This window comes from Vipera berus (genome assembly GCF_964194415.1).
Source record: "Vipera berus genome assembly, chromosome: 1".
In the NCBI taxonomy this organism is placed as follows: domain Eukaryota; kingdom Metazoa; phylum Chordata; class Lepidosauria; order Squamata; family Viperidae; genus Vipera; species Vipera berus.
In genome coordinates this window covers 110,837,504-110,861,683 of record NC_138202.1, presented here as the reverse complement: position 1 = coordinate 110,861,683, position 24,180 = coordinate 110,837,504, and the positions used below count along the sequence as shown (strand labels likewise).

Sequence of the window (24,180 nt, the reverse complement as noted above, 5' to 3'; positions counted from 1 at the left end):
TTCAAATACATATATCACAGTCCATTTGAAAAATAAATTCCCAGACAGCTGCTTTTTCAACAATAAAGTGATTGCAGCCACACACACACACACACACCGAGCTAAATCGCTCACCAGATGCTCCAAAGCTCAGCGCCTGAAGCTTCTTGCAGATCAATACTATATGGAAGATCTTATGGGGTGATTCTAGGACTTTCCCTAACCTAGGAGAGTCCTATAAACTAAAGGAATACATGTTCCTTCTGTTAGTAAGTTGAAAAACCGTCAGTTCAGAGAAAACCCCTACACGGAGCCTTCCAGGGGCATATTGTCAATTGGCCCTCTTTCATCAAAAGTCAGAAACCTGGGCTGTTTCTTTGACAGTAATGGGTCTTTCCCATTTCCAGTCCTTCTGCTTGAAAAGATACTTTACGGTAGGGTTCTCGTGCTTTTTCACTGTTAGCTGCATAGTCAGTGCTCTAGCATCAACACTGTCTGTAAAACATAGATACTAAGCAAGCCATAGCCATTTCAAGGGTGATCAGTGTTATTATTACCACATTAAAAATGGACAGCTGAACTTGAAAACATCTGACCACTTAAGCCTACGTAGCTACATTAAGAACTTCATGGGAGGAAAGCCGGCTAGTTAAGAGAAAAGTGAAATAGTTCTGCCTCTTAGTTACTCTGTTGTGCCAGTTCATACAAAGAGACATACAGTACAAACAAAGATATCTTATATTTTATTTGGCTAACTTACTATCCTGCCTTTCTGCCAGGAGCTCAAGAAAAATTATGTAGCAATATTTTATTTCCCCTCAATAAAAGCCCAATGAGATAGGTTAGAGATCACAACTGTTCTGAAATCTCCAAGTTGACTTCTACGGCAATAAGGAAGGGTGAATAGTGCAAGAAACCTTGGGTGAGTGCAGGAGGGAAGATATTAATATAGGTAGCATATCTTTGCATTGGAATCCTAGGAGAGTCCCTATTTTGAAGATGTTTGAATTGCTTTGAAGCTGCAACTCACTTGATCTTGACTAGTCAATGGTATAGTTAAGTGGGAACCAAAGACAAGTTCATACAGGAAGTCCTTGATTGCTTAATAACAGTTTGATGTTACAATGACTTGGAAAGGCTCCACTGCTTCCCCCCATGATCATGTGATAATGATCTGGGTGCTTGGCAATTGATTTAAACTCATGGTTACTTGCCAAGTGCCCTGTGATCATGTGATCATGATTCGAAGTCCTCTCTGCTAGGTTCCACAGAAATTTAATGGGTAAATCAGTAGGGAAATTGCAAGCTACTGCTGCTGCCTGCCAAAAGATTTCCCCTCTGTGAATGGAGGAGAGGAATCCTTTGTTAGGCTGCAGAAACAAAGCTCCTGAAGAGCCAAGCTTTATTTCTCCACCCCAGTGCAGGAATTCCCTTCCATGCATGGAGACCAGCTGCCTGCTCTCCTGAGGTAAGATGCTGTTTTGCTCTGTCTGCTTAACAACTGCAACTGGGAAAGCTGGGCTTGTGATCATTGAACGAATCAGTCATATGGACATCTTGCTTAATGACTGCTTCGCTCAACAACTAAGATTCTGGGCCCAATTGTGGTTGTATGTCAAAGGCTACCTATAATTCAAGATGCTCCAGCAACCTAAAAAGTCAGCTCCCAATAATTGGCATGATGTCAGTATGGGTAGGGCTTGGAAAGGGCAGTTAGGCCCACTACCAACATCACCCAACCCACAGACAATTTCACCATCTAGCCAGATTCTGTTCCTGATATGTAAAAATATGAAGTAAAAGAAAATATATATATAGGATTTTAAGCTGGCTGCCTCTTCTATCGATTCAGCTGTTATTCTTTGATTAAAGTATAAATGTAGAGGTTTTGAAAAGGAACAAAGCAGAAACTGTTCTTAGCATTAGTGCAAACATTTTGGTAGTGGATGTTCCAACCGTAATTGTCCACCTAGTAGCTAATGTATAGTAACGTACTGTGCTTCCTGGAACTGGCTTTTCAGAACATTATATGAACAAGCTGGTTGCTGGAAAACATGGTGTGCTTCTTCTTCCTCCTCTTCCAGTTGATTTCCACTCCACTTTGAACTTTCCTCTATTTTTAATATTTGCATCATTTGATACACTTGAGATTCAGTTTTGCTGTAGACTATTGTGAGTTGGAGTGAAAGATACATTTTTAAAAATAGATTTGTTTTATCACTTCTAGAATGATACTGTTTTGTCCTTAGTTGGGATCAGAGAGGTATTTACAGGCTATTCTAGATTTGATGCAGGCCTACCGTTTTTCTTTTGGTCTCGATAGCATTAACCTGCTTAGCTAGCAACATAGTAAACTGCTAACTCTTAAACTGTCTAACAGTGGAATAATGGAAATGCTCACCCATCTATCCACCCTGAACAATTCTCTGCTTAGAATGTTGCCAGTGGGGAAAAACAAAAAGGAAAAACACTTGATTTTGGTTTTCTAATTTCAATACCCAGTTCTACCCAGGCAGATTCTAAATAAAAATGCTGCTGCTTAGTCATATCTTTTTGTGGTTCCATTTAAAAAAAATAATAATTCAGCTTGAATTACTACAGAATGAAGGGTAGGAGGAGAAACACAAAAAGGAGTCTTGAGATACGACAACAAAACATTATTTCCAAAACACATCCTTTCTCTGCTGCACCATCATGATTGGCAGATGATCTTCCCCTAAGCTGGTGATGTATTGAAGAGAGTTGGGCAGTGAAGTTGGAAGACTCAATTGCTTTGCCTATCACATCCAGTACATTCAAAATCTGAACAGGACCATTTATTTAGCAGTAGGTCAGAACAGGAGCAGTAGAGGAAGGATACATATTGGTCTGTATAAGTTTCTGTTGACTCAAGAATGGATGGATAGTATTTTAACTCAACAGTGGGGAAAAGTTCTTACTGAGTGTCTTCTGGACATATTGTTTTCCTTCCAGAGCCGCTTAAGTACAGCAAGTTATATCTTTGCCCTCTGGAGAAACACTCTCTTGATCTCTGGCGGTCAAACATGTTGATGTCATTGGTTAATATGTTCCACTGGTCATTATGGATATTTGAAATTAAAGGGGCCATGGCTATTTTGTCAGCTTTAGCAAATTGGTGGCTCTTTACATTTAAGCCATGGTACTGATTCTGAAATTTTAGAATTCCAAATGGGATATCTATTATACAATAAATGTTATTGCTTCCTGAGCTGTAGGAATGTATATAATGGAGAAGCTGGCTTGGTTTTGAAACTATAGCATCAGTAAATCATCTCAACATAGTAAATGGGATGATTTTTCTTGCATTTAGATATGATTACTACAGGGCTTTCGAACTGCTGCCAACCTAGCAGTTCGAAAGCACGTAAAAATGCAAGTAGAAAAATAGGGACCACTCCGGTGGGAAGGTAACAGCGTTCCGTGCGCCTTTGGCGTCTAGTCATGCCGGCCACATGACCACGGAGATGTCCTCGGACAAGCGCTGGCTCTTCGGCTTTGAAACGGAGATGAGCACCGGCCCCTAGAGTCGGAAACGACTAGCACGCATGTGCGGGGGAACCTTTACCTTTACCTTACCTTACTACAGGGCTAGTTTTTCCATGTAAATTATTTCTCCCCAAGCTTGGCATTGTTTTGTTTTTCATGTGGTCATATTCTGGGTATTAGTTTTTCTTTTTCTATAAGCAGTTATCTGTATTGCATGTGACTGTATTCTGTAATACATTAAGTGCAACTCCTGATAGCATTAAACTCTTATTTAGGGCCAACGGAAAAGGGAACTGCCTAATAACCACTCACCCAAACCAGACAGAACTAAGTTTGTGCAGAACTGAAAGAATTATGCTATCTCATACAGCCCAGTGTGATTCATACTGTAATGTAGTGGGTCCGACGCAAGGAAGAGACGCCAGCCGGAGTACGAGTTCAGCTCTTTATTGTGTGTGTGGGGGGGTTCGTACTGGAGAACAAGGGCTACCTGGCCTCCTTATATACCTGGCCAGGTAGGCGGCTGGCCAATGGGTTGGCCCTAGGTTTCCCGCCGAAACTGGGTTTCCCGGCAAAACCATCCAGGCCAACATCCCCTGGTGGTTGCTGCTATGCAGATGCCTGCACCTGGATACATAACACCCCTCCCCCCTTAGAGAAGAACCTCCTTATAACTATAACACACATAACTATGTACAATGCATGCATAATGTATAACAATGTATTGGGGGTCACTTGCACACATAGTCTGCTAGGTACGCAGGTGTCCTGTGGGGTCTGGTGGACCGTCTGGGTGTGGCTTCTCCCTGGCCCAGCCTCTCTGGCTCGCGGTGCTCTTGCGCTTGGTTAAGTCTGGCTGCCAGGTTTCTGCCACTGATGATGCCCTGCTGCTGCTGCAGGGCTGACTGTAGGAGGCCATCTTCCTCAGGTTCAGGGTCCGTGTGGTTTCCAGTTGGTCTGGCCTCTTCTGCGGTGTGGTTGTCAGGTTGGGCGTGTGTTGTGCACTCAGGGACCCTTCCTCTGAGCTGGTCAATATGACGCCTGATGTGTCAATCCCCCTCCACCCCTACGATGTAGGATAGAGGCCCCGTTTTGTCAACCACTGTCCCTGGAATCCATGTGTGTCCTGCCCTGTAGTTCCTTGCCCAAACCAGGTCCCCCACATTGAGTACCCTGTGTGATGCAGGCCTGTCCGTCTCTGCTGCCACTCAGTCAGGGTGCAAACGGTCAAGCTTGGTGATGAGGCGCCGTCCCCATCGTAGTTCTGCTGGGCTCTTCCACGCATGGTGTGGTGTGTTGGGTGAGCAGAAATTTTGCCAGTCTGTGATGCCAGTCCCCGCTGATGATGCGCCAGAGTGCGTCCTTGGTCGTCCTTACCATCCGTTCAGCTTGCCCATTAGTTGATGGGTGGAAGGGCGCGGAGGTGGCGTGTCTAATCCAATTCGCCTTCAAGAATGCCTGGAAATCATTAGCGGTAAACTGAGGCCCGTTATCGGATACAATGACTTCTGGGAGGCCGTGTGTGGCAAAGAGGGCTCTGAGCACCTGGATTGTCCTTGCCGAGGTCATGTTGGGAACAGGGACTACCTCCAGCCACTTAGAGTGGCTGTCCACTACCACTAAGAACAGTTGGCCCTGGAAAGGCCCCGCATAGTCGATGTGAATGCGGGACCAGGGTGTGTGTGTGGCCTCCCACCTGTGTACTGGGGCGTGGGGCATTTCTGGCCTGGATCTCTGGCATGTGTAATAGGCCTTGACCCGTTCCTCAATGTCCTTGTCCAGCCCTGGCCATCATAGGTAGCTTCTGGCCAGTGCCTTCATCCTAACCACACCCGGATGTCCCTCATGTAAGGTTTCCAGTGCCCTGGCCCGGACTGCTGTGGGAATGATGACCCTGCTTCCCCAAAGGAGGCAACCCTGGTGCGTGGAGAGCTCGTGTCGCCTGGCGAAGTAGGCCTGGAATTCAGGCCCCGGGGACTTGTCCTGCCACCCCGTGCAAACCCATGAGTGTACCCTGCTCATGATGTTGTCAGAGGCTGTGCTGGTTGCAATGTCCTTGGCATGTACTGGGCATTCAGATAGTTCCTGCAGAGCTAGGATCTGTGCTGCTGGGGCCGGGTCTGGTTCTGTGGTGTCTATGGGTAGCCTACTTAGACCGTCTGCGTGGCCCATCTCCTTCCCTGGCTTGTGCACCAGCTTGCAATTGTAAGCTGCAAGGAAGATGGACCACCGGAGCATTCTGGGAGATAGAATTTGGGGTGTCTGCTTGTCTGTTGTGAACAGGCCTAGGAGTGGTTTGTGGTCTGTGTAGACGGTGAACTCCCTGCCATACAGATAATCGTGGAACTTCTTAATTCCTGCCACGATTGCCAGGGCTTCCATATCTATTTGGGCGTAGTTCCTCTCTGCTCCAGACAGCGTCCTGGAATAGTAGGGTATGGGAACTTGAGCCCCATTAGGCTCGAGGTGACTTAGCACTGCGCCCACGCCATAAGGGGATGCATTGCATGCAATGCATATGGGCTTTGTTTCGATGAAGTGTGTTACTGTGGACTTGTCAGACAGTAGTGCTTTTGAAGCCCTGAAACTTTGATCATGGACGGAGGTCCAGACCCATGCTGCCTTCTTGTCCAATAACCTGTGCAGTGGTTCTGCAATGGCTGCCTTGTGGGGCAGGAAGGTGTGATAGAAGTTGAGCAGGCCCAGGAATGCCTGTAGCTCTGCCTTGTTCCTGGGTGTGGGTGCCAGTTTGATTGCCCTTACCTTGGACTCTGTGGGGTGGATCCCCTTGGCATCTACCCTGAATCCCAGGAACTCCGTGGAAGGAACACCAATGCTGCACTTTTCCCTCTTTAGTTTGAGGCCAGCAGTGCGCAGCCTGGATAGTACCTCCCTCAGCCTACCTGCCAGCTCTTCTGCTGATGCTCCTGCAATCAGGACGTCATCAAAATAAGGGCAGATTCCTGGGATGCCCCTGAGCATTTTCTCCATGTTTTCCTGAAAAATGCCTGGAGCTACGCTGATCCCAAACTGCAGCCTGTTTACCCTGAATGCTCCCCTGTGAGTCACTATCGTCTGAGTGTCAGCTGTTGCCCTGGTAACCGTGAGTTGCTGGTACGCCTGCGCAAGATCGAGCCTTGCAAAGATGGCGCCGCCTTGGAGGGAAGCGAGAACGTGGCTGACCGTGGGGACCGGGTAAGCGTGCGGGTTTAGGGCGCGGTTCACCGAACACTTGTAGTCGGCGCAGATCCTCACCTCCCCGTTGGCCTTAAGTGGGGTGACTATCGGGGTCTCCCACTCTCCCCCGTTTACGGGCTCTAAGATTCCCTGGGCCACCAGCTTATCCAGTTCGCACTTGATCTTGTGATTGAGCGCGAAGGGGACTTGCCGCGGCCTGACCCTAACGGGGGAAATGTTCGGGTTCAACTTGAGGGAGATGGGGGGCCTGTGTACCTGCCCAGCTTCCCATCGAAGACGTCTGCGAACTCCTCGCAGACGGCCTCGATGGATTCCCCCTGGATCCGGTGGATTCCGGAGACTGTGATTCCCAGAGCCTCAAACCAGTCTAGGCCGACTAGGCTGGCTCTCCGGCCCTCTACCACTACGACCTCCAAGTGCCCTTCGCAACTCTTAAACCCCACGGAAACGGTGGCCTCCCCCTTTACCTTGACTGGCGAGTTTTGGAAGTCGGTCAGGGCTAAATTTGAGGGCCGCAATTGAATCCGCTGCTTGCTCCGGCTATTAATATAGTTAAGGGTCTCGTCCGAAATGATGGAGACCGCTGATCCGGAGTCAAGCTCCATGCTGCAGGGGACACCCTGCAAGCAGATTGTTAGTCTAATTTTGGGTCTGAGCAGCCGGCGGCTACCCGTGTGGTGTACACCCAGCCGGCTCTTGATATGGCCAATTTTAATTTGGATCGGGGCCCCAGTACCTCTCAATGGCGACTCCTCCCGGCGCAGCTCGTGGATCTCCTCTTGGGCACGGCGGCTATGACAGACCACGGCTATGTGGCCTGTCTTCTTGCAGGCCCGACATGTGGCTGACCGGAACTTGCAGGAACTGCGCACATGGTTTCCGCCACAGCCTGCACACTTCTGTGAGTTGTTGGCCGGTTTGGGGTTGTCCTGGCGCCCACCTCGTTGGTCGGTGGTTGATTTCCGCCGGAGGAGGTCGATGCTTCGTTCGTCCTCCTCGGCTGCTACGACTTGCTGGTGGATGCTGGCCGACTGGCTGCCGGTTCTGGACTCTTGAACGGCCTGGACGGCCCCGCAGGCCGCTTCGTGGGCCAGGATGGCGTCCTGGGCCTCCTGGAGTGAGACTTCCTCCTTTGCAAACAGGCGCTCCTGCAGCCTCATGTCTCGTAGGCTGCAGACCAGCCTGTCTTGTAGCCGCTCCTCTAGGTTCGAAAACTTGCAGGTGACAGCGGCTTCTCACAGGGCGGCAATGTATTCGGCCCCAGACTCGCCGTGACGCTGGTCCCTCTTCTCGAACTGCGACCTCGAAGCCAGTTTGGACAACCGGGGTCGGAAGTTGGCGTTTAGCTTGGCCACGAGGTCCCGGTAAGAGACGGTATCGATGGCCTCCGGGGCAAACACATTTGCAGCGACCTTGAGAAGTGCAGGTCCCCCTATGCAGAGCAGGGCGGCCGCCTTTGAGCCGTCCTCCAAGATTTGGTTGAACCGCATGTACAGCTCAGCGTGTGACAGGTATCAGGCCCATTTCTCCGGGTGGTGGGTGTCGAATTCGCGGGGTTGTCCGGTCCGTGCCATTACTAGGTCAGTTGTCGCGGTTGCTGGTGTTCGTCGCGGATGCAGTGACCGGTGTTGGTCTGTGCTGCTCGCGGTGGCTGGTGGTCGCATCGGGGGAAAAAAAGGAAAAGATGCTTCTTTTCCTTCAGCTCGTGGTGCGTTCCCCCTAGTATCCCACCTTCGTTGCCACTGTAATGTAGTGGGTCCGACGCAAGGAAGAGACGCCAGCCGGAGTACGAGTTCAGCTCTTTATTGTGTGTGGGGGGGTCGTACTGGAGAACAAGGGCTACCTGGCCTCCTTATATACCTGGCCAGGTAGGCGGCTGGCCAATGGGGTTGGCCCTAGGTTTCCCGCCAAAACTGGGTTTCCCTCCAAAACCGTCCAGGCCAATGCCCCCTGGTGGCTGCTGCTATGCAGATGCCTGCACCTGGATACATAACACATTCAGATGCAGTGATGAATCAAATATGCCTCATTATAGAAAAATGAATGGCTTTGAGTCAGATATGTGTGCTGCTTATCTGTCTGATCCTCCATTGTTGAAACAGGAAGAGGAACTTGGAAGGCTATGCTTCTGTTTAAACACAACAATAGCGGAGAGATTAATCTTGCCCACATTTGTTTTTATCCACAATTAAGAATAACTACAGTGTGAGGTTCAAGCACAACATCAAACCATGGTTGCTTGGATACTTCCCCCCCCCCCCCATTTCAGTCTGTACTAGCCAAATGGAGGAAAAGGCTGGGGCCATTAGAAGGTTATACAAGAATCTGAAGCTCATGCGCAGTGTAAAAGTACCCTGTCTCTGTATTTGTGGGTTTGTGCAGTATGTGCACAAGATAGAAAAAGCTTGTAGAGTACCATATTTTTTGTTTAATTTGTTGTCATTTTTGTGGCCTGGAATCTGTAGAGGAGGTCAGCATGAGCTTTTTGTTACTTCCTGGAACATAAGTGAAAGGCCATGGATTTTTTTTTAAAAAAGAAGGATTTATTTATTTGCTTGCTTGCTTGTTTATTTATTTACATAAAGTTGCTAATAATAAGAGAAGGGTGGGGACTACTCATTATTTCAGAAAAATGCTTTCATCACCTCTTCCTCATCTTATTTTTCATTTGAGAACAGAATTCAGAAGCTACCCAATCCTACACCCTACTAGATAAAACAGGATTAGTAAAACAGGACCTCGTTCACTAGAATTGCAGAAATATGTAGTGATTTATTGAGGAGTGAAAAAAAAATCTTACTTCCCTTGATTTCTTGGTTCCCTAATTGTACATTCCTTACTATAATGACCCAAATGATGATTGATGTATTGTGAGGTGATGGTGCAAGATAGGTCTTTTTATACTTGCATTGCAACATACCTTGCCATGCAAAAGCAGATGTTTGTGTCAATTAATGTTTTATCATTTGCTCAACCTTCCCTCCTCCCAGGGGTGGTTTTGCTTGATGTGCTAATAAGCTGTACTACAGGGGTGTCAAACTCAATTTCATTGAGGGCCGCATCAGCATTGCGGTTGCCCTCAGGGGGCCGGGTGGGTATGGCCAGGGTGGGCGTGGCCTACTGGGTGGGCGTGGCTAGAGTGCATATGGCCTACTGGGTGGGCGTGGCCAGCTCTACATCGTTCGCATCAAGGGGGCCTATGGGGGCCCGGGCAGGAGTGGGACAGATCTGAGGGTTTCTGGCAGAAGGAGGGTCTCTGGGCCAGGGCGAAGACAGTGGGGGCCGTTCCCTCACTGTTTCCAGGATGGCTTCACGGGCCACATGAAACCACTTCGCGGGCCGGATCTGGCCCCCGGGCCTTGTGTTTGACATGTCTGCTGTACTATATAACCAAATAACTATACACGCCATTGCCTTTTCAACTGTCTGTGTCGGGGGTGTCAAACTGCCGGCCCGCGGACCGGTTGCATCATGCGGAGGTGCGCCCAACCCACGTCCGGCAATGCGAAAAAAGTCACGATACGTCGCGACACGGCATGTGACGTGGCGAGTTTGACATCCGTGATCTATGTGCATTTAGAGATCTGAGGAAGAACAGACTGAGGACTAATAAAAAAATTCAGAGGGGGGAAAAAAAGCTAACATATTTTCTTTTCCCCCCAGAGATATGTTGATGGAGGGATTTCTGACAACCTGCCTCGATATGAGTTGAAGAACACCATCACTGTATCCCCTTTCTCTGGGGAGAGTGATATTTGTCCACGGGATAGTTCCACCAACATTCATGAACTCAGAATCACCAATACCAGCATTCAGTTTAATCTGCGCAACTTGTACCGCCTTTCAAAAGCCCTATTTCCTCCAGAGCCCCAGGTAAGCCCTCTCCACCATAATAGACACTTTCAGTATTTTATTTCAATAAACTGAGAGCCAGTATGATATAGCAGTTAAGGCACTGAACTAAGAGTGTGAAATTCAGGTTCTAAGCTTCACTTAGGCATTGAAGCCAGCTGGGTGACTATTTACAGTACCAGGCTGCACTGGACCAGCAAAGAAAATTACGACTAATAATCTTCAGTAAAGAGGCCTTCATCCCATGGCAGATTGATACAGTATTGACATCATTGTTGTTGACTTTTCTATCTTTCATACTTTGTAGTACTTTAGGAAATTTCTGATTTAGGAAGTAGCTAATCTACTGCCAGTCCCTCTCATGACTTCCCAGTACAGTTAGCCTGCATTTTTATAGTAGCAGAATCCTCTGTTGGAGGTAAGTCCCTGTCTTTAGTGGAGCAAGGAATGCCTGTACTTGCCAGTGCACACACATCACATACAGAATTAACATGTTGAGAAAACAGATGCAACACATGACTTTGATGCAAGAGGAAAATATAAATTCTTCCTGTCGTGCTAGCAGAGAGATCGGAAAGAGTTCCAGAAGCTCAGCTTTTCCCTTTAGAAGGTGCTGAAGACCACTTGTTCAGTTGGCTCATGCTGAAAAGTCATGGGACAATAAGCCTTTGGCAGTTTGGAAACACTGCCGCTGGAGGGCAGCTGTGTCATTCCAATGGCAGAAAAATGGGGGGGGGAACGTCGGCAGAACTGGCAGAAACTTTATTGAGTTTCTTTCTTCCCCATGGAGAAAGAAGACTTTCACCAATTCTATCTTTTCACATGAAGTTCCATTTGGGGATCGGACCTGACACGTTTACTTGGCTTCCCTGAGGCTACACCATCCTTATCGTGACCATTCTGTTAAATCGTGGCTTTTGCTTTAATCCCAACTTGTCAAGAGAATATGGATTAGGGCCACTTTGCAAAATGAAATAGCATTCCTCTCTTCCTATAACTTCCTTAATCAACAGTACAACTTCAGCTGTGTTTCTGTCTGACCACGCCCAGTCCACAGTGATTACTGGCCAAATCTGATGCAGAGGTTTCCATTGGAGGTCCCTCTTTCTTCCAAGGGTTACATTTGGAGATAGGGACTCTTCCCTCTGCTGAGGGTCTGTGGACATGCTGCTAGTGCAGTGTTTAGATGTCTTACAGCTAATTGTAAGTAACATACTGCTTCTCTCTCTCTGCAGGTTCTCCAGGAAATGTGCAAGCAGGGCTACAGGGACGCTCTTCACTTTTTGAAGAAGAATGGTAAGCTCTTAATAGTTTTGCATTCTCTAGCAAAAGTGAATCTCGTGTCAGCTGTTCTTTTCTCTATTTCTAATAGAGTATTAAAAAGGACAGCCTGTCTTGCATTCCACCCATGACTGTAATATCATCCTGTCTAGTCCCTTTTTGCTGTGTAGGAAAAGTGCAACACTTGCAGTCCCTTTTGATGAAAACAACATTGTTTGGGTACATGCATGGTTTAGGGATGTTAGTGCTCAAATTTCAAAACTAAAAACTTTCCCACTAAGCCAAACGGTAGGAGATCAGTCAAATTACTACAAAGTGAATTTCCAAAACTGATATTGCTTATTGCTTAATTGAAGTTTAGTTCTTTTTCTGTTCTATATTATTAAACAATTTGACTCAAACTCAATGTTTTATATGCTCTTGCACCAAATTGAGATGTATTTAAATGAAAGCTTTCTTTTTGAATGGTAGGCATCTGCAAATTTTGTATTTCTGCGTAGAGATACAATAGGAAATATTACTGGTCAGCAAATTGTAGACAAACTTCCTTGAATGGAAGTTGTGGAAAGGTATGGCGATGTATTATGCAACTTTTGCTGTACGGTTTATTCAAAAATATTTTTAAAGCATTCTTATAGAAATGGGGTGGTATGCAAAAAATATGACCAAAATCAATTATACCGATAAAAACAGTAAAAACAAATTTATATACAATTCAAATTGTATATAAATTGTATATACCGTATATACTTGAGTATAAGCCGAATTTTTCAGCCCACTTTTTGGGCTGAAAAATTCCACTTCGGCTTATACTCCAGTCAACAAAAAAACTTACCGAGGACTTGTGCGCGGCCGAGGCTTTGGTGCTTCTGGGATCGCGCGCACCTCTCCCAAGCCACCGCCGTCCGGAGACCTGCCGAAGTTTGGGGAGGTTTGGGGAGGTGCGCGCGCACCTCCCCAAACCTCCCCAAACGTCGGCAGGTCTCCGGACCTCCGCGCCCTGCCTGCCTGCTTCTTTCCGCAGCGGAAAGAAGCAGGCAGGCAGGGTGCGGAGGAACGGAGACCTGCCGACGTTTGGGGAGGTTTGGGCGCCTCCCCAAACCTCCCCAAACGTCGGCAGGTCTCCGGACGGCGGCGGCTTGGGAGAGGTGCGCGCGATCCTGGAAGCACCGAAGCCTCGGCCGCGCGCAATTCCTCGGTAAGCTCCGGGCGGTCACTTGCTTCGCGTCTCCTGAGGGAAGGGGGGGCGACTGGAGCGGGCGTGTTTCCTCGCCTGCTGGGCGCCGCGATTTGACCGGGGAATGCGCGGGCCCCGAATGGCAGCGTGGAGCGAGGAAGCGGACAGCCAGGGCTTCCCCGAGAGCCGCGGCCACACAGGGTATTCCTGTGTATTCAGGCTTGCAAAATGGCGGATCGAGCCTCTGCTGGCGGCAGAGGCTTGCAGAGCGCGGATCCAGCCTCCGCCGGCGGCGGAGGCTTGCAGAACGGCGGATCGGCTTATACTCGAGTCAATAACTTTTTCCAGTTTTTGGGGGTGAAATTGGGGGTCTCGGCTTATACTCGAGTCGGCTTATACACAAGTATATACGGTATATGCCTTGGTGGAGCAGTGGGCTGATGCCTCCTTAAGTAACACCAGCTGCCTGCAATTAGTGCAGGTTCGCATCCCACCAGGCTCAAGGTTGACTCAGCCTTCCATCCTTCCCAGGTAGGTAAAATGAGGACCCAGATTGTTGGGGGCAATTAAGCTGACTTTGTAATAATGCCGCTTGGGGTGTGTGTGAAAGCCCTAATAAGTAGGCATATACATAGAATGAAGGCTACTGCTAAGCTTGTAAGCCGCCCTGAGTCTTCGGAGAAGGGCGGGATATAAATGGAATTAAAATAAAAAATAAAATAAAAATATGCCGGCTAGAGTCCATAATGTAATCCTTGGGATTTTGCTGTTCTATAAATCTCAGAAAACCTAGCAACGTGCCACTATATTTTCCATATTTTCTCTACAGAGGAAGAAATGCAGACACAAAAAAAAACATTTTCTCTATTTAGTTGCCGCTCTCCTGGCAGAGGTGCTATCTGCTTTCAGAGATGCCTATGTGGTATTGAAGGAGCATCTTGTCTAACTGAAAGTCATGTGATTCTGTAAAACTCTTACTTAGGTTGTCTGGCTAATTCTGTAACTGCAATATATTGTCTGTCTGTAGCACCACCCAGTGGTGCAATCTTTCTCATGCAACCATTTTATTCACTGAATTGTTTTCAGTCATGGCAACAACATGCTTCTTATACCCGCAAGGGGACTCATGCCATTGTTCATTATAAGCTAAGATTAAATAACCATAATGATACATTCTCAGCCTAATTGCCTGTATTAATTCCAAAGTTCTCTTACGATATGATGTATAGATTTCTGTCCTCTTAAGACCAGAGCTATAGAGTCACTAATTGAATGATACTCAGCTGAATGTCCAGGTCTGATCTTTGTATAAAGACAAATTATAAGCTATTGGGTTTCATCTATTTTGCTTCTAAACAGGGGTAAAGATAATTGTACATCTGAATATCCTCTCCATCTGCATTTGTTTTCACAGAAGGATCTGCACATACTAGCAGTTTGATGCTTATAAAACAACACAGACTATTTATACAGAAATGCCAAGATTCACTTTAAAAGCTTCTTTGGCTTGTGGCTGCTCAATGTATTTTTCCTCTGCTTATGGCACATAATAGCTAACAAGATGGCTTTTTTGCAAAATGTTGTTTCTATCTGCTACTGCCATATTCTCCAAGGTGAAATGGTGAAGGAAGATAACCTAACAGTCTAATGATATTTCTAGTGAATTCACAATTCTGCCACTTATCCTTTTTCTCTAGGTCTCCTCCAAAGACCTCCCCTCCCTCTGCTAGCCATTAGCTGTGATGCTGAAGAAAGGGACTCCGAGAAAGAAAAGGATGAGGATGATCAGCTGGAAGAAAATGTTGAACTGGCAGAGGCTGAAGAACACATCCTGGAACACTTGCCTCCTAAACTGAACCAAGGTAAGATCTTTTGTTTGAGAGGAAAGTTGCTGTATTGCTTTGCCCCCAATTGAACTGAACTGTTCGTGTTCTAAGCCAGTTTTTCCTCATTTGGTCCTCCTCCAGATTCATTGACTTCAACTCCCAGAATTACCAGCAAGCATGACCATGGCTGAGAATCCTGGCAGTTGAAATCTACACATCTGGAGGGCATGGAATGGCTGTTTCAAGTATGCTTTTTTAAAAGAAACCAGATAAGCAAATTTTCCCCTAATGAGAAGGAAGGACTCACTGGAGAAGAGCCTAATGCTGGGAAAGGTTGAGGGCAAGAGAAGAAGGGGACGACAGAGAATGAGGTGGCTGGATGGAGTCACTGAAGCAGTAGGCGTGAGCTTAAATGGACTCCAGAAGATGGTAGAGGACAGGAAGGCCTGGAGGAACATTGTCCATGGGGTCGCGATGGGTCTGACACGACTCCGCAACTAACAACAACAGCAACAGCAAATTTTCAAAGAGAATTTGTCTACATGTAGATGTAGTCATTGCTCTTGGAGGGGGACAAGGAATTCATAAAATTCCTGTACCAGTCTTTGCTCAAGATAATCACAGGCCAAATTTAAATTCCTGGATCTGTTGAGGAGTTGGACAGCTTCTTGATCCAAAGTTGCTTTTTCAAGAAACAACTGGACTGTCTTATTTTTCTTTCAAGACGTTTCACTCTCATTCAAGAAGCTTCCTCAGCTCTGACTGGATGGTGGGGAATGGAAGGATTTATATTCCTTGCAGACAGCTGGTCATTTGCATTCTTTTAGACAATTGTTGAGGCCACCTGGAGATTTATCTTATGTCCTCAGCGTCACCAGTAGTGCAAATGGTTGTGGAGCCTTTTTGGAACTGCTGAAAGGACTGAGTTTTAGACTAGAGGTAGATGATGTCATATTCCTCCCCTTCTGTTGAGAGAGGGCTGCTCAGTTTTGATATAGATGCCTCTTTGACCCCCTTGTTCAAACCAGCGGTCCCCTCTGTCCAAAAAGTGGACTTTGTTATCAAAAGAGTGTCCCATCAGGACAAGATTCAGCAGTCCAGCTGCATTTAAAAGACAAAGGCGACTCTTTTGAAGACAAGATTTCAGGATCACCAATTGGTGTTGTTGAAATCAAAGAGGTGTCAGTTTCCTTAACAGAGAACTGTTGAAGCTGGGAAGAAGCTGTGGAAATTGCAAGGTGTTTGTGAACATAAGAGAATAGGTTTGGAATAGTGGTGAAAGGTGCTGACTTAGTAACCAAGAGATTCTGAGTTCTAGGACTCCTTTAGCCATGAAAGCTAGCTTGGGTGACTTTGGGCCCGTCACTCTTTCAGCCCAAATCATTTCACAGGGTTGTTGTTGTGGGGAAAACAGGAGGGTGAAGCACTATTAAACATGTTTTCTGCCTTGAGGTATATTTTAAAAGGGCAAGATAAACATTAGGTAATGTTGATCATCACTGAACCATGATTAGATCAAAAGAGATTCATTACCAGAAATAAAATATTTAGGGATGCAGAACTGGAAGAGAGTCAGAAAAAATATGAAAATGGAAGACCCAAAACAACTGTAGAAGTAGAAGAAATCCAGATAACAATTCTAAATATAAAGGAAAAAGCGGGTATGAACTGTAGAAATGATAATTTGGTTAGTTAATAACAACAGAACCAGTATAGGCCAGCACTGAAATAGACTGTAAACTGACCTCCCTAACAGGAATAAAAGAAAAAAATATGGCCTAAGCAGAATTATTAGTAGAAAGACAAGGACTGCTAGCATTAAGAGTAGGATTAAGAGCTGGCATTTCTAATGAAGAATGTGAACAAGATGCTTACAAAGATTAAAATAATTTATCAAACAGACCAATCAGCTCGCCTACAGTACAGCAGTGGTAGTTACAAAAGTATCGAAATTAGAAAATCAAAATCATATTCAATCCCAAAATGGAAGATCAGACTGGAGGCCCAAATAAAAAAACTAAGATCAGATGCAAGTAATTTAAACAAAAGAGCAAAAATTTAAGAATGTAAGGATCTAGAGAAGCCTAATAAAAAAGTATTGGTTTAGCACCAGAAAAATTGAAGAAGCTTTGGAAATTATAAAGCAACAAATAACAGCAGTGGCAAGAAAAATTGAACACCATGAGGCACAAATCATCCAATTAAAATAAAATCAGTTATTTCAATGGGTATAAATGACAATAGAAATTCTGAAAATGGAAAACCAAACAAAAGGAAATAATTCAGTTTTGGAAAGATCTATGGAAAATTCAAAAAAATACTACACTAAAAATGCTGGATGGATAAAAAAGGAAATAATTCAGTTTTGGAAAGATCTATGGAAAATTCAAAAAAATACTACACTAAAAATGCTGGATGGATAAAAGAATTTGAAGATGAATTTACTAAAAATCAAATGGAAGAACTAATGACAGCAAAAATGGTTAAAAATTGAGTGAAAAGGATTAAAAATTAGACAAGTCCTGGAAATAATCAGTTGCATGGCTTTTGCCTCAAATATTTGACTACCTTACATCTAATTAAAGCATTGCATAAGGGAAACATTAAAGGTAAAGATAAAGGTTCCCCCGCACATGCGTGCTAGTCGTTTCCGACTCTAGGGGCCGGTGCTCATCTCCGTTACAAAGCCGAAGAGCCAGCGCTTGTCCGAGGACGACTCTGTGGTCATGTGGCCGGCATGACTAGACGCCAAAGGCGCACGGAACACTGTTACCTTCCCACTGTAGTGGTCCCTATTTTTCTACTTCCATTTTTACTTGCTTTCGAACTGCTAGGTTGGCAGAAGCTGGGACGAGTAACAGGCGCTCACTCTGTTACGCGGCACTCGGGATTTGACCCGCCAAACTGCCAACCTTCTGATCGACAAATTCAGCATCCTAACCCACTGAGCCACCGCGTCCCTCATAAGGGAAACATTAGTGACTGCTTAATGATAGTAAAATGTATCTGATTCAAAAAGACCCAGCAAAAGGGACAATAAGAGGAAACTACACTTAACATAAATCGCCTCAGTTAAAGAAAAGTTCTAATTGTTAATTTTTAGTTGAATTTTCCTTCATTTAGAATCTCATGAACTAGTAATAGGGTTGTCATTTAAGTTGTGGATATGTGCAAATTTGAGGGAGGGCTTATAACAGACAAAAGTTAACATTGAGGAATAAAATCTTTTGCAACTGGATTAGAAGTGCAATAATTAAATGCAATAAATGGTTGAATTTTAAAAGAATCATTGGTTTCTGTGCTCAAAACTTGGCAGGGGACATTGATTTAATATACCTTCTCCATCTGCAGCACTTTTGGAAGCCTGTATGGAGAGGAGGGGGTTATTCACTTGCATTGCCAACCTTCTTCCTGTGCGTCTGGCCTCTACTTTGATGCTACCATATACTCTTCCGCTAGAGTCTGCTCTCTCCTTTACAGTCAGGTATGTTCTAAATTTCCTTCTCTGTGGTAAAAGAAGACCAGTAGGATTTGCATTGGATGTTAAATGCATTTACATCAGTCAGCTAAAAAAATTAGTACTTAACTGCATTTCTTTCTAATAAAGCAGTGGAATACATTGAGATGAAATTCCTTCTGAGTCAGTGACATCTGCTTTGGTATAGTTAGAATGAGCCAGAATTCACATTTTAAGATTAGGGGTTGAGGAAGTTTTGTATCCTGCTGGGTTGTAAATTTTGAAATTATATAGGTAATTTCTTAGAGAGAAAAGGCCTTCCTCCCAGTAAATTTAAATTTGGGTCTAACTGTTCAATTTAAAATGTAACTCTGTGAGGCAGTGCTTATCTCACTGCAAGGCAGAATCTTTTTTATGCTGCAGAATGAATGTTTATTTTGATAACCTGCCATCAAGTTGGTGTGACTCTTAGTGACCACATAGACATTTTTTCTCTAGGACAGTCTGTCCCCAGCCCTGGCCAATTTTTATTTCTATAGCCCATCACAGGAAAAACCATTGCTTGCATCATTCTGAGTATCTTGGCATGTGAATATCTTCTCTTTCTAGGCTTTCTCTTTTAACGACAAAAACACAACTACAAAAGAAATATTAACAAGCAATTAAAGGAGTATCTAGCTCTTGTGCCAAAAGCTCTAAAAAAGGGTCTTGATTTGCCTTTCAACACATAAAGACAACAAAGCAGATTCTAGTTATTTTTCATATGATTTCACTTCTTTGTTTAATGCTGTGCATCTTTTTGTATTGTTTTAGTAACAGGGAAGGGAAGGTGGGGGAGCAAATAGAAAGAAGCAAGGAAAAGAACAGTAGCCTAGATGCTATAGATATGAAATATTTCAGCCTATTTTTAAACACTTCATTAAATCTTGGCCACATGGAATAATATTGGCTGGTCTTTCCATTACATCAGAGAGAATCATGTCATAAAGAGACAGCAAACACTTAGTGGCAATCCAAGATTTTAAATTTTGGATCACACTATCTTGCCAATAATGAAGAATAGTTTGTTTTGCTGATCCCCATTTGGTATATCATAATTTTTAATTTCACGATACATTGTAAGGTTTATATATCTAAAAATACATTCACTTCTTTAACTTGCATTGAACTTTGTAACATCATACTATCAAAGATCATAATATACAATACTTTAAGACCCCAATCATCAATTTGTTAACATGAAATATTCCAACTCTTTTTTTTTGCAAATCTTAGAGATGCTCTAATTAATTATAAAGTAGTATAGCCATTAGAATAATCCAAAATGAATTCAAACAGTGATAGTAATTTTAGAGTTTAGTTTAGATCAATCATACTGACTGTTAGCAACCACATGGATAGATTCCTCAGAATGCTCTAAGCTTGATCTTGTTGATCTCTCAGGGTCCAATCATTGTGTTTGTAATCAAATTTATCCCCCTTGCTTCTGGTCATCCTCCTGTTTTTTTCTTCAACTTTTCCAAGAAACATGGACATCACAATACTGTAGAATTCTGGAAAGGCTTAGTTGTTCATGGCCTATGTGACAGCTGAGGCTTCATCCAGATAGTCTCTAGCCCGATGCACACAAACAGACATGCATTTGACTTTATTTTTGCCTCAGAGGAATTAGAACATGCCCCACAGCTGAAGGTCATTATCCTAAATCCTTTGCTGTGGTTGGATCATTTCTCGTTCAGAAAACGTTGTTCTCTAGGACAGGGGTCTCCAACCTTGGCAACTTTTAAGACTTGTGGACTTCAACTCCCAGAATTCCTCAGCCAGCAAATCTGGCTGAGGAATTCTGGGAGTTGAAGTCCACAAGTCTTAAAGTTGCCAAGGTTGAGGACACCTGCTCTAGGAATTTCCTGGGTGAAAAGGCCAGTTAAGATTGTCTACCCTAAGTGCTTTATGCATCCTGATATATTCAAATAGATATATTTTATTTATTTATTTTAATTCCATTTATATCCTGCCCTTCTCCGAAGACTCAGGGCGGCTTACAAGCTTAGCAGTAGCCTTCATTCTATGTATATGCCTGCTTATTAGGGCTTTCACACACACACACCCCCAAGCGGCATTATTGCAAAGTCAGCTTAATTGCCCCCAACAAGGGTTTCCTAGGGTTTCCTAGCAAAATGGCAGGCAGTTGCACTGACACTTGTAATGGGAAGGTTAGGAGGATGACTGAGGTGATTGCCCCCATGTTTGCCAGTCCCAGGATGTTGCTTGGTTTTCTGAAGCCAACGCCTGCTTGTTTTCAAAGACAGCAATTATGCTGAAGTAGTCTATGGGTTTATAAAAATCAGGATAATAATAGCCATCACAGGCTGTTTTTTTCATTGAAAGTAAAGGCTGCCAAGACTGCAACTCACTACTTAGTATTTTCTTTAATGATCACAGGTTGAATATGTTACCTCCTGAGGCCTTGTCAGTTTTCAGCTGAGTTAGCAGATTTTTGTCCTCTGATGCTGCAGTTGAAGTAGCTATTTCAGTAGAGGGCAAACATGAAAATAAGTAAAAATCAAGAGACTGTCCGATATGTTATAAAGCATGCATAGAGATAACCTATTACAATACACCCCAAAAGTGTCCAGTCCTTTGATATAACTGATAGTATTCATTGTTGCTTATGGCTTTTAGAAGAAAGGGGAAGACAAAGGGATGATAAAAAAAATACAGAACAGGCCCGGAAAGAGCTACAAAATGTTATTGGAGAGATGTCACAAAGTACTTGAGGTTACCTAGAGTTGACTCTGACTTGATGGCACCTGAATAACTTTGCAGTTACATGGGGAGAATGCTACAGGGAAGTAGCTTCTATACAGTGTATAATGACCTTTCCAATTCTGACGACCGATTCTCATGCTAGCACTGTTTTTTAGCGGCTTAATTAAAGTGTTGCAAGTTTTAATTGGCATGTGCTATTTTAGGAGTTGCTCTAATTACTTTGGTCACAGCTTTGTGCATTGCTGTAACCTGCAACCTATGATTTTCAGTGGACCTTAAGATAGATAAATAAATAGATAGATAGGTAGATAGATAGATAGATAGATAGATAGATAGATAGATAGATAGATAGATAGATAGATAGATAGATAGATAACCTTTATTGTCATTTTTTATGGGCACAATGGCACACATTAAAAATGAAATTTAGTTGCTTTCTCTCAAAGTGTAGACATACAGAACACACATTTGAACATACTATATACAACATATGTATAGACCTACACCCTTACATATAAGTGACATATAAATATTAATCACTGTCCATCTTGAATACATAATGGAAGGAGGAAGCTTTAGAGTTCACAAGGTTAACACTGTATGGAACAAAGCTGTGTCTGAACTGGGATGTTCTGCTTTGGATACCATGGAGCCTCCTCCCAGAAGGTAACAGGGAAAACAGGTTGTGAAGAGGATGTGTAGTGTCCCAGATAATCCTATGGGCCCTGCTCAAGCAATGCTTCTGTGCTATGTCCTGGATGGGAGGGAGGGAACTGCCAATCATCTTTTCGGCCATCCTTACCACTCTCTGCACCGCCTTCCTGTCTGAAGCAGTGATGCTTCCAATTAAAGTAGTTATACAGGTAATCCTCAACGTATGACCACAATTGAGCCCAAAATTTATGTTGCTAAGTGAGAAATTTGTTAGGTGAGTTTTGCCCCACTGTGACTTTTCTTGCCACATGTTAAGTAAATCACCTCAGTTGTTAAATTAGTAACATAGCTGCTAGGTAAATCTGGTTTTCCCATCGACTTTGCTTATCAGAGTGTTGCAAAAAGTGATCCTATGGTCCCAGAACACTGCGACCGTCAAAGGGGAGTCAGTTGTCAAGCATCCTGATGTAAATCACGTGACCATGGGGATGCTGCAATGGTCGTAAGTGTAAACAACGGTCACAAGTCACTTTTTTCCGTGCCATTGTAATTTCAAACGGTCACGTGAGTCGAGCACTACCTGAACATTCTGTCTAATATTAGAATAATTTTGAATAGCAGTTGTTGAATAATATGTTCCTATGGTCCTGAAGTTCCTCTGTGTGCTCTTCCAAGAATCATCTGGTTAATCTCTGTGGAAAAAAGGGTGCTGGACTAGATAGATCTTTGATCTTTTCTAGCACGGTGGGTTTTATGCATGCGCTTCCTGTTGCTACAAATGACAATCCTGGGATGATTAGTTAGAAATTTCAGTTAAGTGCTTGAACCCGCTGTACTGTATTTGATCGTGTTTACAATATTGGAACATGGTTTTTTTTTCCAACTAACACTTATACATTGCACCTACCAACCATATTTAGACTTCTTGAATGGCTGCCAGATGTTCCAGAAGACATCAGGTGGATGAAAGAACAGACACGGAAAGTCTGTCATTATTTCATGAGAAAAGCCAAGAAAAAGCTAGGAAGCCATCTTTCAGCCAGGTAGGATGGTTGCTTCTTGTCTCACATTTCTGAAGATACTGAAATGTGAGGCGCAATACAACGTTTTTACGTAATTAATGCCATAACATTATTGAATTGGGAGACTTTGCAGTTGTATTTGCCCATGCTTTGAAATTGGTTCCTTTGGATTCTGCTCCAGGTATGCATGATTAAGGTGTCGTGTTTGTTTGCTTTGTTCTTAAAGCCAGAGTCTGCTGAATGGTATAGAAACCTAAGTACGTATAACGAGCAAATAAAAAAAAACATTCCCCAGTCAGAATAATTCTGAATATAGCTGTGTTTCTATAGTCTGTCAGTAGTTATGAACATGGTCTCTATCATAGTATTCCAGCCTTGAAATGCCCTTTCTCTGAAGGCCAAGTGCTTTAACAACCACAATTTATGTGTCTGTGATTGCTTTTTTTATCGTGGTATAGTTATTGCTGTTTTAATTTTTAACATATTGTTTATTTTGTGTTATTGTTTAAGATGGTGGATTTGTGGATTTTAACTTGTCCTAAAATCCTTAAGATAACCGTCATGATAGAAATGTTCTACTGTAATAAGTAAAAATACATAAATAAAATATAAAAACCTAGTACAATCCATTTCAAAATCAGGTAAAAAAAATCCACTTTCTGGTCTGAATTAAATTTGTAAAGTGTAAAATAACTAAGGTCCATAAATGTTATATAGGATCTAATGGAAGATACTCTACAACAGGGGTCCCCAACCCCCAGTCCGTGGACTGGTACCGGGCTGCGGCATGCCAGCAACCGGTCAGAACAAACAAGCAAAGCCCCATCTGTGGGATGCAGGCAGCGCACAAAAACCACGTTTCCTCCGGTCCACAGAAAAACCTCTCTCCACAGAACCAGTCCCTAGTGCCCAAAAGGTTGGAGACCTCTGCTTTATAAGTCTACAGCTATAAAGGAGGAGCCAAAGGTTTACATTTTGAGAAACATTTTGGATTGAAACGAACTAAAATAACAATTTCAAGCAGGTTGTTCAAAGATTGTCATTATAGGATTATTGAAAGAGGTTCCAAGTATAAGGTTGAGAAAATAAAAAATTCAGCCCATTTTCACACCTGTTCCTTGTCAAGGGTCATGATAATAACGGTAGATCACAGTACACAGAGAAGGAGCAATGTAATTATTACTGCAGGCATGGGTGATATGTGCTCTCCAGGTACTTATGAAAGAGAGCTCCCATGTTCCCCACACAGCATGGTCAATAGCAAGGGATACTAGGGGTTGTGCCATTTAGGGGACTTACACAGTTTCGCTACTCCTGTGTCAAAGTTACTGTTAGGTTTTATCTCTCGGCCAGCAGCAATCATACTTTCAGCTGGAGACATGCATTTTTCTCAAGCCCTTGGTTGGTAGCATTATTGGGAGTTTGGAATCTACTTTATCACTGAAGAGGCTCTTTCCC

At 43.9% G+C, this 24,180-nt stretch overlaps 1 protein-coding gene across 2 annotated transcripts in view; it reads left to right on the top strand.

Annotated features, from left to right (window-relative positions):
- Positions 1–24,180, top strand: part of PNPLA2 (patatin like domain 2, triacylglycerol lipase) — a 365,554-nt gene that overhangs the window by 39,807 nt on the left and 301,567 nt on the right. For both annotated transcript variants that reach the window (XR_014024546.1, XM_081313172.1), the window contains exons 4-8: positions 10,348–10,557; positions 11,772–11,832; positions 14,692–14,856; positions 18,172–18,304; positions 22,621–22,743. Coding sequence is in view for 1 of the 2 variants with exons in the window: in XM_081313172.1 (XP_081169298.1) it covers positions 10,348–10,557; positions 11,772–11,832; positions 14,692–14,856; positions 18,172–18,304; positions 22,621–22,743 (692 nt within the window). In the remaining variant the exon portion in view is untranslated. The remainder of the gene's footprint in view (positions 1–10,347; positions 10,558–11,771; positions 11,833–14,691; positions 14,857–18,171; positions 18,305–22,620; positions 22,744–24,180) is intronic.